Source organism: Pholis gunnellus, assembly GCF_910591455.1.
Source record: "Pholis gunnellus genome assembly, chromosome: 16".
In the NCBI taxonomy this organism is placed as follows: Eukaryota; Metazoa; Chordata; class Actinopteri; order Perciformes; family Pholidae; genus Pholis; species Pholis gunnellus.
Genome location: NC_136543.1, coordinates 10,729,095 through 10,745,641, shown reverse-complemented (window position 1 = coordinate 10,745,641; position 16,547 = coordinate 10,729,095). Strand labels below are relative to the sequence as shown.

At 40.2% G+C, this 16,547-nt stretch overlaps 3 protein-coding genes across 5 annotated transcripts; 1 reads left to right on the top strand and 2 right to left on the bottom strand.

Moving 5' to 3' along the window:
- Nucleotides 1-667: 667 nt before the first annotated feature.
- mapk15 (mitogen-activated protein kinase 15) lies at nucleotides 668-9,131 on the bottom strand. 2 transcript variants are annotated; one of them, XM_079175876.1, is made up of 15 exons: nucleotides 8,785-9,131; nucleotides 7,279-7,377; nucleotides 6,969-6,998; nucleotides 5,989-6,079; nucleotides 5,304-5,434; nucleotides 4,533-4,696; nucleotides 4,198-4,337; nucleotides 4,058-4,115; nucleotides 3,165-3,302; nucleotides 2,882-2,987; nucleotides 2,597-2,744; nucleotides 2,432-2,500; nucleotides 1,776-1,906; nucleotides 1,448-1,600; nucleotides 668-1,278 (listed from the first exon to the last, which is right to left on the bottom strand). In XM_079175876.1, exons 1-15 carry the CDS (start codon nucleotides 8,884-8,886, stop codon nucleotides 1,087-1,089), a joined length of 1,752 nt encoding a protein of 583 aa, XP_079032002.1. In that variant the 5' UTR covers nucleotides 8,887-9,131; the 3' UTR covers nucleotides 668-1,086. The 2 variants fall into 2 exon arrangements, with proteins under 2 accessions (XP_079032002.1, XP_079032001.1); XM_079175875.1 differs by having other exon boundaries at nucleotides 2,432-2,744.
- A 906-nt stretch (nucleotides 9,132-10,037) lies between these two features.
- Nucleotides 10,038-14,277, bottom strand: vps28 (VPS28 subunit of ESCRT-I). 2 transcript variants are annotated; one of them, XM_079175608.1, is made up of 10 exons: nucleotides 14,246-14,277; nucleotides 13,510-13,573; nucleotides 13,359-13,387; nucleotides 13,146-13,183; nucleotides 12,954-13,043; nucleotides 12,741-12,846; nucleotides 12,509-12,610; nucleotides 12,084-12,137; nucleotides 11,913-12,004; nucleotides 10,038-11,183 (listed from the first exon to the last, which is right to left on the bottom strand). In XM_079175608.1, exons 2-10 carry the CDS (start codon nucleotides 13,547-13,549, stop codon nucleotides 11,063-11,065), a joined length of 672 nt encoding a protein of 223 aa, XP_079031734.1. In that variant the 5' UTR covers nucleotides 13,550-13,573; nucleotides 14,246-14,277; the 3' UTR covers nucleotides 10,038-11,062. The 2 variants fall into 2 exon arrangements, with proteins under 2 accessions (XP_079031734.1, XP_079031735.1); XM_079175609.1 differs by lacking the exon at nucleotides 14,246-14,277 and adding an exon at nucleotides 13,972-13,990.
- Nucleotides 14,278-14,505: 228 nt separating this feature from the next.
- On the top strand, nucleotides 14,506-16,514 carry aunip (aurora kinase A and ninein interacting protein; the record flags this gene model as incomplete). The annotated part of the gene is made up of 4 exons (XM_079176114.1): nucleotides 14,506-14,555; nucleotides 14,888-15,001; nucleotides 15,212-15,368; nucleotides 15,544-16,514. Exons 2-4 carry the CDS (start codon nucleotides 14,909-14,911, stop codon nucleotides 16,512-16,514), a joined length of 1,221 nt encoding a protein of 406 aa, XP_079032240.1. The 5' UTR covers nucleotides 14,506-14,555; nucleotides 14,888-14,908.
- Nucleotides 16,515-16,547: the final 33 nt, after the last annotated feature.

Below are 16,547 nucleotides of genomic sequence, written 5' to 3'. Positions count from 1 at the left end.
AGATTAAGCAAGATTGTTAACATAACCCCAACCTTAACCAACTGCAACATGAAAGGGATGCTGACACATAAATGCATCAATAACTATAATACAATTTCTGAAATTGGCCATTCTGCATAGTGAGTACTTTTACTTGAGGTCATTTAATATTATTTTGATTCTAATACATTTGTACTTTTACAAAAGTCAAATTTTGAATGCAGGACTTTTACTTGAAACAGAGTATTTCTACAATGTTGGAATACTACTTTTACTTATATAACAGATAAAAAAGAGTTGGTAAAAGAGTACTTCTTCCATCCCATCATGTATTACTTTACACTTCTACTGTCAAGAGTCAAGAGTTGACAACTCTGTCTGATATCAGTACTTTGTACTCCGCTACATTTATCTGACACCTTTCAGATTTAAATTGTAGATATAAAAACACATGATAGATAAGCTTATAAATACAAGCATTGTTTAAGGCTAACCCAGTGGTTTCCAGGCTTTTTGGCTTGTGACCTCTTACAAAAAGCAGTGTCTCCTTGAGGCCCCTCGACATGTCTCAGATGTCTTTGAGTTGTTAGCAGTTCCACCAAAGACAGATTTTCCTCGAGACTTCTAGATACCATTCATTTTAGATAGAGGTCAAAGTATACAAAGTGTCAAGTAAAAAGCAAGGATCTGAGTATTTCCACGTCTGTTTATTGTTAAACGTTATGGTGGTTTATTGCCACGTTCATCCATGTCTGTTAAACATTATAAACTGGGTTCAAGAAACACTAATGTTTTTCTTTCTGTACACATTACAGGAACAAGTAGGCTTATTGCTGCTGCATTCACAAGAAAAACAATTCATTGTTGCATCGATCAATTTCAAACAGCTATTTGCATATTTTACAATTATCATGTGTCCATCAGAAACCAACGGGCTTAATGGGCATGCACCATTTAGCCTGTAGCTCATTAGCTACATAGATTAACATGAACAATCATGTAATTTGACAAGTTCTCTTTCAGCTTGCCTCATGTCTAACATCCTTGTGGAAGGCAAATCTTGTGTGAGTTCGTTTGGCCCCTTTGTTACCGCTGACATGCCAGCAATTACTGGTTGTGGCGTCTTCGAAGCAGATTGTCTAGATCAGTCTTGTTGATGGTACCATAGGCCTGGGAATAGCTGCCAAGTTTGGCTCGGGGGTCGCCTGCAGCTGCCACGTTACAGTTACTCTGAAATACTTTCTTGCTGAACCGTGACGGTGGGCGAGCCTCTCGAACCTGAGAGCTGGAGCGCTGGTTCTGCATGGGAAGAAAACCAAAGTCAGACAAGCCACGACAGCCATTCCATCTCAGTAAAGTCCATGTCCATATATCTTTAATATGTATTGTCTCAAGCATGTTATTAGCCTGAAATTGCATCCTGGCATTGAGTTGTATTGTAAATGTCCTGAGATGTGGCGTTACTAACCAGGCGTGCCGATGTGACGCACAGCCCAGAAGACAGGGACGGCTCATCCTTGCGAACCAGCGGGTTGCTGTGGGTTTGGTTTAGGGTCAAGGAGAAGGAGCGGTTATGGGACACGTTGGCTGAGCGACCACGCTGGAGAATCTGGTCCATGGACTAGTGAAGGTAGGGACAAGAGACAGAGCAGCTTACAGACCGAGCCACAGAAACATCATGAGCAGGAGAGAATGCAAGAAGGCAAAAAAATGTAGGATGTAAAAACGAAACTAGATTACATCACAGCTGGAGAAAACAAAACTGAGCAGGAATTGGACTGAGGTCTGTTGCTTACTACATTAGTGTTGGCGCCCTCTGTGGGTGATGTTGTTGCACCTCCGTTACTGGTCTGTCCCATTAGTTGCCTGCTGGCTGCAGTGGAGGGGTAGTAATGAGGAGGACCAGTTGGACTCCGAACAAAACCATCTGAATGAAGAAAAGAGTTTTTTCAACCTGAGAGAGTTGTGTACTGTGTTTGAGGGATGCATGTGAAATACATGTATCGTTCAGTTTAGATTTGTAATGACATGGAAATCAGGGTTGATACGAAACCTGAGTTGCTCTACTGATATCAAGGGGTGTAGCAATGTACTGTTATTGACAATATAAAAAAATGAAATATTGATACCACTTTGATAATACACATATGATAATATAGACAGATGTTATATATAGCATGACAGACTCTTTCTACCTCCCTACAAACCTATTTTAATGAATCATTGACCAGAAAAAGAGAAAGAACACACAATAAACAAAGATAAAGATACATTTAACTGATAGCATTCTTTTTCTTTCTTCACATTTTCTATTGACCTAGATACTGTGATAATACACAGAACACTCAGTCTTGGTTTTTTTTTCTCTGTGTTATGAACATATTTTGATTAGTACCAAAAAAACTATTGAATTTTGATACCCATCCCAGGAAGAAATAAAAGTCAGACATACTTGGGGCATGTGTGATGGGGTTATATGTGAGTTTTCCCAAGCACGGGCTAGATAACGGACTCGTCTTCTCTACAGCAGGAGACACATCCACACTTCCAGGTTTAGTGACGACTGCATGTGAAGGCTCGTGGTTTGTCTCTTCAGTCTTTTCATGTTGTGTTTTACCCTCATGGTCTTCGTCCCCCTCCGCTGCCACTGCGCCCTTCTCTACTCCATCCTTCACTTTGGGCTTCTCAGTGCTACTGACACAGCCTCCATCTTTTGGGTGGATCAGCCTGAGCACCCCCTGATTAGTTCTCCTCTCCAGTATCATCTGCAAGTAAAGAGGACAATTAGGTTTAACCTGTGTGATCAGGTTAAAAACATATTATTTTTGCAATACACCGCTATGTAATATGGTAAAGATTAAATTCAATGTTGCCAACATTTATGACACTCTTTTTTTTTTACCTCATAAAGTTGGTTGCGGTACTGAACCACAGATAATTGTACATCATCATCCACTGTTAGCACTACATCATAGTTAAGAGCTGGCTCCTTGGCTGGATTATGAAACCTCCAGAGACAGAAAACACAAATATGGATAAATCATAGCACTTAGTGGTAATAAAGCGCTATCACTTATCAAAAATCCATCTCTATAAACTCGATCTATGCAGCAAAACATAGAGGACATTTACTGTTCACCTAAGCACACTAAAGAGAACAGAATAAAAAGACATCTCAAATATACCTGGCTACATAGGGGTGTTGGAGGGCTTGCTCAGCAGTCAGACGCTTGTCTGGGTTGAAAACTAGCAAACCTCTCAACAGGTCCAGAGCATCAGGAGGCACAGAGGGCTGGAGAAGATCCTCCAAAGGCACCTGTGGTCTGGTGAAGGAAGGAAGGGAGATGTTTTAAAGGGTACTTAGCATTCCACTGCTTTAACAGAATAACAGTGTACAGTTGTTGTTTTTTTAAGTATAAAAATCGATGCAGCAGAACAAGAGATATCGTTTTTTTTATTCCATGAATTTGACTTCCTTGTCAAATCCTGACGCCTACATTACCCACAATGCAACCATATCTACGACAACTAACAGTTTTTTGGTTGGAGAACTTCTTTCACATATGGAGACGGGAGATTTGATTGAAAATATCAGACCAAATTTGAGTTTGAGAGTAAAAGATACAAAAATACCAATACTTTTCCTTTTCAAGTACAGACAGATATTTGCTGTTTACAAACCCTCCTGTCCTGTGCAAAGATCAGAAATATAGCAAGCATGATTGTTCATATCCAACACACCAATTTCATCAAGGTGGTCTTCTAAAGCTGTCATGACAGTTCATGATTTTGTTTTGTCACTGCATCTCCATAATAACTACTGCTCTCTGAGAATGTACTGTAATCAGGCCCCTGACAGTCTTCCCACTGGAGGGGAGGACATTTGTTATTATCACTCACAAAACTAGCTCTATGCCACACTCTGTATTTACATATTAACAAAGTAATCCATGTGAGCTGACTGAGTGAAATTCAACAGATGCATTGTTGGTTATTTATATTTACAAGTAGGCTACACATACAAAAACAACCTCTTTCATTGTTAACATTTTCACAACATAAAAGAAGATTTTCTTACTTCAGTAACATTTTCTGAATGACAGAGGATCCGTATTCAGACTTGATTGCGAGAATATCTGAAAGTGAAATCACATTTAATACTTAGTAATACTTAAATACTTAATACTTAATTAATTTCATGTGGAGTTCTTTGATTACCTTCTGGGCTGGGGTGTGGTACGGCGCTCATGATCTTCTCTATCTGGTTGATGGTGGATGTCCCGGGGAACAGGGCTTTTCCCAGCAGCATCTCTCCCAGGATACAGCCGAGGCTCCACATGTCCACACCTTTAGTGTACCTTTGGACAAGATGCACTCCTCTTAACAGTCTTCAACACTCATAACTTACTTTCACCAGATACATTTTGTCCCTTGAATTAAAATGTTTTAATGTCACCTTCTTCATCATTGTTTAATCAACTGCCGTGAAGAAAAAGGAAAACGAGAAGATGTGGCACAGATACTGACTAACACGTGCACATCCAAGTTGATACCTCGTGGATCCCAGCAGGATCTCAGGAGCTCGGTACCACCGCGTCGCCACGTACTCCGTCAGTGCTGGATTACCGCTGTCCTCTTGGATCAGATTGAGGGATCTGGCCAAGCCGAAATCACACAGCTTGACTACACAGTCAGTGTCCAGCAGCACATTGGATGGCTGTGGGAAACACAGACAAGAGAAACACTCTTCACGGGGACAATAATAGTTTGGTTTTCACAGAGAGGTCAAATCGAGCACCTCGACCAAGGTATGAAAACAGAAATCTCCCGAGGAGTGAAAAGAGGTGTTATAGGAGAGAAGGAGGGATGAAATTCTAGTCTCTAGGGTCAGAGGCCATTTTGTTTAAACATGTCAGCAGATTTCCTGCGGACTTCTGCAGGCGTTAGTGAATGTGATTACATGAAAACAGTATTTTCCACATAGTTGCTTAGATTTACATTAGAGCTGAAATAATTAACTGTTGGTCGACCAAAACAAGCAATTTTAGGAGCTCAACTTGAGCTCTACGAAATTGTGACTTGCTCTACTTTTCACTATATTTTCAGAAACCAAAAACCAAACAATGACTTTATCAATTGAGAAAGTAAGAAGCAACCACAAACACCGTGAGGGTACAAGTACAATGCCAGTATTTAAGTTAGATTTCTTTAAATAGAAATAAGGACTACGTTTTTAACTGTGATATGTTTTAGGTTTCCAAAAAACATACTTTGAATACTAATGGGTTAATGGACTAATGCTTAATACTGTCTACCTAGCGTACCTTTTGGTCCCTGTGGATAACATTTCCTGAATGCAGGTATTTGATGGCTTTGAGGAGCTGGTACATCACATAACGTTTGTGGATGTCCTTCAGTAGGGTGCCTTTCTTTATCACTGCATGCAGGTCGGTATCTGGTACAAAGTACAAAAAAGAATGTATGAGAATGTGACCGTCACACTAACATCTACCAATGACTGAATCGTAAATCTTCATCAGTTATTTGTGATTTGGGCATAGAGCTGCTGAACACATGATCCTCCATAATTTGACAATGATTTTAACTAAATCCTGACAATAAAAATTCCTGAGAGAAACAGTGGAGGTCTGTGCTGGATGCTGGTGTACAGTCATGGATTAGACTGCAGAGAGGGGGAGGCCAATCTGTGGACTCAGCAGTAAAGACAGTGCAGCCAGCCAAAGGAAACCCTCATATGCACACACTCACTCACTCACACTCACACACACACACACACACACACACACACACACACACACACACACACACACACACACACACACACACACACACACACACACACACACACACACACACACGCACACGCACGCACAGCCTTTTCAGTGCCAAGTTAAACTGCTAAGAACCACTGCAGCCTTACTCTTCACCATGCTGATGTGTCATAGGTTATGTTTGGTTAAGTTATGTTTGTATACAAAAAACACTCACCCATATATTCAAAGATGAGGTATATGTCTTTATCATTTTGAGCTCTGACGACATCTAGAAGTCGGACGATGTTGGGATGATCACCAAACTCCTGAACACAGAATTTTGAATTTTTAGTGACAGAAACCAGACACATAGAAAGCCAGGGCTCTGGCTACTGTTGTTTGACCCATAATAACTGGCATAATAAATAATAATAAAGATACATTATTAACAGAGGTTATATAATGGTCACTAAAAACCCCATTAGTATAACACTGGAATTTCATTGGAAGATGACAACAGCTGACTAGCGGGCAGAGGTACAGTCTAAGGTCACATGAATGTAGGTCAGCGGATTAAGAATTAAACAGGAATGTGTTGATATAAAGCCATGTTAGACAGGTACATTGTTGCATTCTCAATCTCCTTCAGGATAACAATAAAGTTGAGCTTTGATACCGTCCATTTTTTAACACGCCGTACCAGCAGTGTCGTTGCTCAATGGTTTTCACACAGTTAACTGAACAGCTGCAAAATCGGTTTAGAAACCTTTCCAGCATGTTGATAAAGCAATGAACTGTGATGAAACAGTCACGGAAAAATAAACACGGTATGCCAGAGTAGGAGGGGCCATGGTACAACTACTGTATCAGTGGAGCAGACTTTTAACCAATGCAGCTATTTATCTGTAAAAGTGTTTATAAAGGAGTATAAAGGGAATTTCCATTTTGTTGTGAGGGTATGTTTTTTGTAGAATTAGCGATGGAGCTCATTCCCTGACTTAAGGAGTAAGGAGCAGTAATCTCAGACACAACAATCACTGTTTATTATGAAGTGTCCCCAATATATTGTACATTATGAAAGAGACTGGACCAAGACAGATATAATGGAAACCAAATGTCGAGAAGTGGGGCTGAGATTATTAACCTTACAGTCTTTGGGATTTTAATTAAAAACAGTCAGTTAATATTTGCTTCAAACACAACTGTTATTGTTACCTGGAGGAACATGATTTCCCTGAATGTCCGCTGCAAAAGAAAAGAAATTACAATTAGGATATGAAATCTGCAAGCAACATGCAGCCATAAACTAGGCACACACAAGCCTCTTCTTCTGTTTAATCATTAGCCAAACGCGTCTTTCCATTGAAACAGGCAAGGGAGACAATTTGGGAAACACTGCAGGACAATTATCAGAAAAAGGAAAAAAAATAATTATTTGCTGCACAAAATTATTTGAATAAAATTAACAAGTTACAACAATGACTTTACTTCATTGCCACTTATAGCGGACACATCAAGCACACACCTGGGCATCCGTCCTGTTCCTGAAGGCATCAAAGATCTTCTTCACAGCCACAATCTCGCCCGTCTGTCTGTCAACTGCTTTCCATACGATGCCATAGGCCTGAGAGAGAAACAACATACTGGTAGCACATCAGGTCACATCAGGTCACCTCTTCTCCATGCAATTGGTGGCTTATATTCTGTGACGCGTTAATATAACTTTACATGCAGGATGTCACCCAGTCACAAAAATATAGAAAACTAAATTCGGGAAACACTGGTGTCAGGAATTAAGAAATACTGAGGTCATAAGTCAATGCAGCTGCTCCATCTCCAGATAACAGAGATCTGAAATTCAGCAACATTTTCGAATAATTTTGAGAATTCTATTCGCTTATGTTGAATTAATTTAAATATTATATATTTTTCTGATCCATTTAAAATAGGTGTAGGCCCAAGAGGTTGCCTCCATGGTTGTATTTTTCCTTGGCACAAGAAATGTCTGATCTAAACACACAAAGATATTGGAACGCGCCTTCTAAAACGTGTTATGTATAACTTTTAACTGCACTTCTGAGCACCATATTCCTGTAGGAAAGCGTGAAGACATGACCTCTGCGTCCTCAATGGTAGCTAGCCCCAACGGGGAAGGGAGAGTCAGGGTGCTGATGAAGGCGGAGAAGTCAAGCATAACATAGGCAGCAGTGAGGCAGGGTATCAGAGCACACTGTTATTGCAGAGACACAAGGAGCAGCACTGTCACTGGAGGCAGTGGATCAGACTCAAACCCCGGCTCCAAAAGAAGAGATTGCGATGAACATTTGCATCAGGAATTAGGTTTAAAACAAAACACAGTTTCTTCAGAAAAATTTTGCAATTCTTTGCAGCTGAAAAAGTACTTTATGACCCTCTAAAGCCAATTAGCACAGTGCTGCTCATTGTGGCTTGGCTCCCTAAAGCATCGCTGCATAGGATGCCTGTATAACAACAGTCAGCTGGCTGTGTAACGTGAGTCACAGGCCATCAGGTATGTATTAGGCAATATGACGTGTCTACGTGGCAGTTACCACCTGGCCATCGCAAACAGAGCAGCAATTTGTGAGTCTCTGTGGACAGTCCATGGAGAGAAACTATGCTGTTTTTAGTCCTGTGGCAACCGTACAGTGGAGAGAAAAACAAAGGGCTCTAAAGGGAGCAAGTGTCCTCACACATCAGCTGATCTGCAAGGAAAGAGTTTGTCCTGCCAAAGTAAATAAAGCCCTTGCTTACAACACTGGTATTTAGGACCTTAAGTCTGGATAATTTCAGGAATTTCTCTTAAGGCTTAAATACAGAGTGGGCTTAAAGATGTGGTCAACATTGATGTGCAGATTGAGAGAGCATTTATGGAAAGAGGGGTGTTTGTCAAAACAGCATTGAAACTGTTTAGTAACACAACAAGTTATTATTGTGATTATATTCTACAGCCTGGGATAAATTAGCTTCCATTTCCATGAAATCCAGTAAAAGAAGGACAAAGGTCACTCACCCCTTTTCCAAGTCTCTTCTTGATGTCATACTTCAGAGAAATGTGGTCCTCCACCTCACTCACGTTTGTTGATTTGTTGCTCATTTTAGCTTTTTTTTCCATACTATTGTTCCATACTATTTGGTTATTTCTGAAAGAGATCAGAGGTCTTGGATTTCCGGAAAACAGTAAAAAAAACAAAAACGGTTGGAAATGAATTGTGGAGCCACGTACGTCAGAGATGCAGCTTTAAATGCAATGATAATTTCCACAATGCACAGTAATAAAAATGCATGGATGCAAAAGAATCTTTGTGTAGTTTTGAATCGTATCTGGCAACACACACGCGACACTGTGTAAGTAGCTTACTGTTCAATGTCCGTCGAGGAGCAGCTGGTTCGTTTTAAATCAATTTAGTGACTAAAATAAAATGCACTCTGTTCAGCTGCACTGTGCAAAACCAGTTGTTTGTCATGGTGGTAGTTCAATTCTCACTGCGAGTTTGCAAACACCCCCTGCTGCAGACGAGCCGGAGTTGTGTCATTACTTGTCGTCCTGGTAACAAATGTGCTGCTTCCTGGTTCTTAAAGGAGCCGCAGAAACAAAACACTTCCTGCTTCACAAGTCATCGATGGACATCATGGCGTTTGAGGCGCTGGGATTTCCTTTGTAAATGTTATATATATATTTTATGGCCTGTTTCCACATTATATTAAGTTCCTCGTTTCTGTTTAATAGATGTTTGGTTTTAGTACTGCAGCACACTGGGACCAGTCCTCACAAACAAGTAGAAACAAAAAGGGAGAGTCAACTCCTTCAGTGATCAACACTGGCTAACTTCGGAGAGGAAACATGCTGCCTGACCACTTATGGGAGCAACGAGTCAGTTTCAGGGCAGATGGTGCCAATGTCACCGGCCTACACAACACACAATCATGTGTCCAGTTAGTATTCGGGCTAGGTATTGAGCATTCAGTCTGCAAAGAAGTTAGTACTTCCCAAGTATCAAAAGTTAGAACTGAATCCTGGGTCAGATGAGTTGAGTGTGTGGTCAACAGGGGCCCAGCAGCTACTTTCTGCCCCGGGGCCACACAAGTGAATCTAGTCATGGATCATTAGGCTGCTGCTGTGGCAAATAAACAATTCACCTGGAAAAAATAAACAATAACACAAATGCATACAAAGGGAAGTCAAAACAATAAGATTTTGACCAAAATGAATAAAAAGGAATAACACAAACAAATTGATCTTATTCACACACAACACAAATTAAGTTGGAGGTAGATTTTTCATCTTTATTTCTAAAAAGTTACATGCTCATTTAAAAATCAAAACTATTATTTACAATGATAAATCTTAACTAATATGCTCCCCCTAATGGTGATTAAGGGTTGAAACATATTTAGCAAGAGGAGGGGGGGGTGCTCACCTCGCTTTTACCCCCGTCATGTGACCAAAGCCTCACTAAAGGAAAGATGGATTAGGTGTGTTAACAGAAAACAGGGCTAGCAAATGTACACAAATAATTCCTTTCACCAAAGTTTCAATATAATTATTCATTTGAAGTGCAGTTTAATCTTAAAGTTCAAACAATTATTTCAGCTGCATTGATTTTTCCATGAACTATGTCAGCTTCTTTTACTCCATCGACAAAAACCATTGCAGGATCCTGCAGTAAAAACGTGATAGAATAACTAAATGTTATACAGAGCAGAATTTGCTAATCTGACCTCAAGTGGCAGGTAGTGAATAGGATTAGGGTACCAAAAAGAAGGAACAAATATATATATTTCTTTCAAATAATACAAAGGCCTTGGCTCTTGCAACCTTTTCGTTGTCCAGTATAATTGTATCACGCCTCTTTGTTGTGCACTGCAAAACCCAAGTATAAAAATTAGACTTTTTTGATATTACAGTACAAAGTTATAAGTAAACCGTTGTCCAGGGCAGAATAAACAGCCAATGTTAAAAGATTTATCACACAAGCTTATCTAGAAAAGAGGCCAATGGAGCGTCTCACATCACAGGGCGACCCTGGTGGGCAAAGTTGCGGGCGGCATGATGTACCAGACACAGTGGAGTATACAAGGCGGTGAAGTTTAAATAGTTAACAACATGAATAAAGGACATGGCAATCAAACGACAAGGAAAGGATTGGGTCGATATGAGAAAACCTGTACAGATATAAATCCACTCCCTAATAACAACCCAAAGGAGAAAGTAGAGTGATTCTTTTTTTTAACAGAATAGATATTAGAGTCAGAATTTCAGACAGACGGATCAATGTTGGACAAATGCTTCAGGAGGAATGGAGGAAGCGGTTGAAGGCATTGTAGGCCGACTCAAGATCAAACAGCATCTGGCGCACCTGGTTATCGTCCAACTCGTCTGAGGCCGACATGCTGCTGAGGGTGGTCAACCTGGTGGGAAAAAATGTAAATCAAGATAGATAACAGTTATGGCAAAACGGTTACGATCCATCACAGACTGGCGTATATTTAGCACGATCAGTGTAGAAACTTAATGCAGTTAAGGAACTTTTAGATTTTCATAATACAAAATATACGGAAGGATTTTTGACCACCTGTAATACTATGGAGCAAAAAACACAAGTTACCATGATAAATTGGTAGTTACTATTGGAATTAGCAGGTATTAATTAGGTACTAATTAACCTATAGTCATTATAACCCTACTATATTAGTGTCAACTTGCAGCTCCTAAGCCATAAATTCTGTTTTTCTCGACCGCAAAGAGCTTTAACATAATAAATAGTACATGCTCTCATAAGGAGATCAAATAATTTAACACATTTATAGAAATGTCAACAGACAGCCAATTATCAGTCTCGGAGCCATCTCACGTGCAAAAACCCAATATATTTCCACAAGACTACCTCTTCATAAAGTTAGAATTTTATAAAAAAGAAATAAGGTTTCAGGATCGTTTAAGTTTGAGCACAGACACATACAGATACGTACAGTTCTAAATCCAGCTTTGCCTTATTATTATTATGCCACATCATTTACCCATAAGAAATAGTCATCAGCGAAAGTACATTCATCTAGCAAGTCCACTAAAGTAGCACTGAACTGGCCTGAGGCTGAACAATATAAACACTGTTAACTGGGAGGCCCAGTGTAACTCACCAGAGGCTGACTTTGTCCTTTGCCTCTGAGTCTGGAGGCATGTTGCTCATTCTGTTCATGGTTTCCATCAACTCCCTCAGGTCTGGCTGGATCTGGACCAACAGAGAATAATCAGTTAAGTAGTTGTTTCAAGTCTGTCTATTGTTTAAGTTTCACCCTTTTTGTATTTACCTCATCCATGGCCCGGATCTCCAGTCTCAGCTTGTCCATCACAGTGATGAAGAGCTGAAAGAAAAAGTGACGAACAATGAGACAGTGCTCACACAATCATTACGACCTCAATCACCAACAAGAAATATGATATTATTGTTTTACTGTAGGCAACACAAGCAGGGCACACAGTCTTTGCCATAATCACACTGACCGCTGATTTTATTAGTCTGTCAGATTTTATGAGTTATAAAAGTTGGCAGCTGGCAACAACCATTCACTTTATTCAATGACTGACCACAGGATGAGTCAAATCAAGTGAAACCACTTCAAACACTCTAAATCATTTTATAAAAAAATGACAGCCTTTTATTCTGGCAAACACCCAAAACAAGCCTCCTGTTTGCGCTGACTGTTTAATGTGTTGGAGCGGAAAGAGGACGTACTGAAACTATGTCTGCAATGCAGCGGTTCAGGTTCCCTTTGTCATCCTTGATGGTGATTGGTCGATCCTCCTTAATCCTTTCCATGGCTAGTGGGCAGTCGAGCTAGGAAACAAAATGACAAGAGTAGCGTCCTTAACAAGGAAAACTCTAACTGGTAGAACAACTTAATGGCCCATTTGTGAACAAAGTCAAATGCTTCATAAAATCCTCTGCGCTGTAAATGAGAACTCACTCTGTATTTCCTGCAGAAGTCGTCGATGGAGCCCACATCGGAGCCCTGCACCTGTTTGAAAGCAGCCTTATACTGAACCAACAGCCTGGAACAGGAAGCGGTGTACCTGAAACAGACAACTCCTGCACATTACTTACAAATATACAATTAAAGTCAGAGGAGGAATTTTTGTTTGTCTTTTAAACAAAACAATGTAACTCAAGTATAACTCACTCATTCGGTGTGACGCAGTCTTTGATGTAAGCCTTCTCCAGGGCCTGAAGGGTCTTCACAACAGCAAACAACTCTGCCATGTTGTCATACCTTCAGAAAAAAAGGTGTTATAACACTAACCACATTATGAATGCCGGGGGTCCTCTGTGTTCATATTAGGCTAGTAATTGGTAATATACTTCACACACTTACTTCTCTCGTTCTCTTGCATTCTTGTATAATTTCACCTCCTGAAAAGACATGATTTGTGTTGAAGGGCTTTACAATAGCTAACAAGTACAATATCACTTCTGATTGAAATGATCAGATAATTCTAATTGCATTACTGGGTGTGTTTCTTTAGGTTTTATTACAAATCCTGTTTTCTAAGACTTAATTTAAGCATAAAAAAGCTTTTCCATTTACCTCATATAACTCGGGCTTATTGGCCGGAGCTGTGGGAAAAAAACAATGACATGCTTTGAGTGACATTAACTATAATTGACTGTTGAAAGGAGGACAATTGAACAGTTTGAATACCTAGATTGTATACATTACAGTTATTCAAAAGACTTACCTCCTCCCACACCTCCTGTAACTGGAATCCCATGGAACATGATGCTGATATATCCAAACTTGATCTGGAAAAGATTTAAGTTACAATGTGTCTAATAACTGAATAAGTTGACTCAGGTCATGGTTTGGGTGCGAGCTGTTTTTTTATCTTCTTTCTGACAACTGAGCCAATACACTAACGTAAACAGTACCTGGACTGTCGTACAACATCACATCAGAGTAAATTGTAACGTTAAACACACAAAAACGTTTTATAAAAACAACAGTTATTTGTTGAATAAATACGGTACGGTATTTATTCAATCCTACGAAAGAACAAGGACATAATGTACGACATTTGTTAACGAAATGTAATACTTTTAGGCCTTAGCGTTATTTATAAATATGAAATGCAATGCTTTGACAATATGTTTAAGACCCCGCGGCTACCATGCGACCGAAGTTAAAAGATTAAAAATCATACAATGGAAACGAAGAAGTTGCTGATTCACGGAGAATTAGACACAACCCTTCAGCTGAAGAAAGCCTTTCATTTGTTGTTTTGCCGAAGCAGCTAGCCCGAAGTTAGCTGTCGATGCTAGCTCTTCAGCACTTCCTGTATGATTTATGATAACTGGTCCATACATGTAGCTGTTTGTGAACACTAACGTTTGTATTAGTGACCGTTATTGTACAACACCCGCAGCATTCTTCAATATCATTGTTTAATAAACTAAATTAAAAGACATTCTACTTACTCTTCGGCAAACAGCTGTGACGTCTATGTAAACACGCCCTCCTGTGAGGACCCGTAGACGTCACAATATTAGGTATCCATTGTGCCTCACTAAAAACAAATATCTTTTTAGATTAATACTGGCATATCAACATAAGTAACGTTGGTTTATTACTAGGCCAGGTATATCACCTATTTTAAGGAGTTGTTAGGAGTAAAGAACGGATTTCAAGGCTTAATAACATAATCTTTACTCAGGCAAACATTAGTGGTACCTCATCGTCGAGGCGCCAGACTCAAACGGTATCGAGGGAGAATTACTGAACAAAAAGGTAAATTAAAAGAGTTTAAAGAACCGCAAAGGAAAGATGAAACATTACGGTAAAATCAGACGAGGCCAGTTAAAATATGATATGATGATTTGCGTTGAATGGAGAATCTAAGTAAGGCTGGGATTATTAAACGTTAAATTATCCGTTGGTGAAGTTGTCTAACTGGTCAACACCAGTCGCGTAATGGAAGAATTATGGTGTGAATTAGTGTTAGATAAAGATGAGTAATGTAATATTGCCTGTGATAAATCATGCAGCGAACGTATATCAAAAATCTATATTATCCTACCCACAAATACAATTTTGTATTTAATGTATTTAATGTATTACAGATCTGTCCCTCACTCTCCACTATGAAGACCTCCAAACCAGCTCTGCAGACCTCTGCTCAAGAGGAATGTGGAGTTTGGCTGGATACTGTGCAACTGAAAGGAAAAGCCAAACAGGTAAATGTGGAAACTAGTTAGCTTAAACTAACTAAATTCTGATCAATAAAGCAGTGAATGAACACATTTAATGACTTGTTCACAGCAGATGTTATTAACACACAACCACTTCCAGTATATCATCTTAACAGTAGCCATTTCCTCAGTTTTTACACATTGTGTCTTAGTAGGATCACATTTTAACCTGCATGTCTTCTGTTTTTTTTTTAGAAACGACACGCCCGTCCCATTTCTAAACTGCTGAATCCCTTCGTTGGAGGCGGAGGATACAGTTTGGCTGTGGCACTCAACTTCACCCAGACCAAAATGGAGATGCCAAAGACCAAGCAGAGCTCTATATCAACATTTTTCGCACCTCAGGGCAGAGGTACGTTGCAAAACTCTGCTAAGACATTTTGTTAGGATGAGTATCATAATTTTGCTGAATCAGTCAGAAGCTGATAAAGCAGCAGTAAACCATTGACTTGCTGAATGTATACATTGAAACAACCATTTGTTTTTGTGTTAACATAATGCTTTTTTCTTGTACCTTCTGCCTCAAGTTCTCAATAAGACGTCTACTTCTGAAGTGCCAAACATGGATCCAGTGCAGCCTTCTTCATCATCATCTACCTCGGCCACAGACGCCTTAACTGCACCCTCACCTGTAGTATCGGGGACAAAACGAAGACTTGAAATGTTTGACTTGTATAACTCTGAGCCTGGAGTGAATCATGAGTGGGAAAGGGACAATGTGGCTGAGCCTGAATCAGCACTGTGGGAGGAGCAGGCAGCAGAAGAGCAATATGAGGAGATAAATCCACCACGGAGGAAGAGGAGGTTCATTGCAGCCTCCTCATTGCCAGGTGACAGTCAGCCTGTTCCACAGGCATGGAGTCAGGACCCACTGTTCACCTTTAGCCAATATTCTGAAGGTGCAAATGACGTTAGCGACTCTGAGCCAACCTTCCTGGACAGTCCACAAAGCGAGGACGCCTTTGGTATTCAGATTAATGTGGAAGGTGGATCCTCGACTCAAAAATCCTTTAAACATTTTCCTTCTTCTCAAGAGAAAGAAAACAGCAAGTTTTTGTCCTTTAAGTCCCCAAGAAAGCACTCAACTCTCTCTCACGTTGAACCTCTTTCAGATCGCAAATGTACAGAGCCCAAAACCGCATCACCTCGAAAACATGTTCCCATGTGCATGTTGAAAAGTGCTGGTGAAGAGGAGAGCCTCGAGTCACAGTTCAAGTGGACCAAACCGAGCAGCTCCCCTCTAAAGAAACCGGCACCGAAGCTGTGCTGCAGAGAGGTCGATGAGGACAGTCTGGCCATGTTGTTCACACAGGACTCTGAAGGCTTCCGGGTGATCGCGCACAGAGGTCTGCAAGCTCGGAGTCCACTCAAAGACAAGAGCAACATAAGCTCTGTGATGGTGCAAACGGGCGCTTATAAATCTCGTGTGGACGAAGATGAGGAAGAAGAGATGCTCTTTACTCAAGACTCTCAGGGAAATATGGTCATCAAACACTGAAAGGGGACTTTTTAGCTACTTTCAAACTGTAAA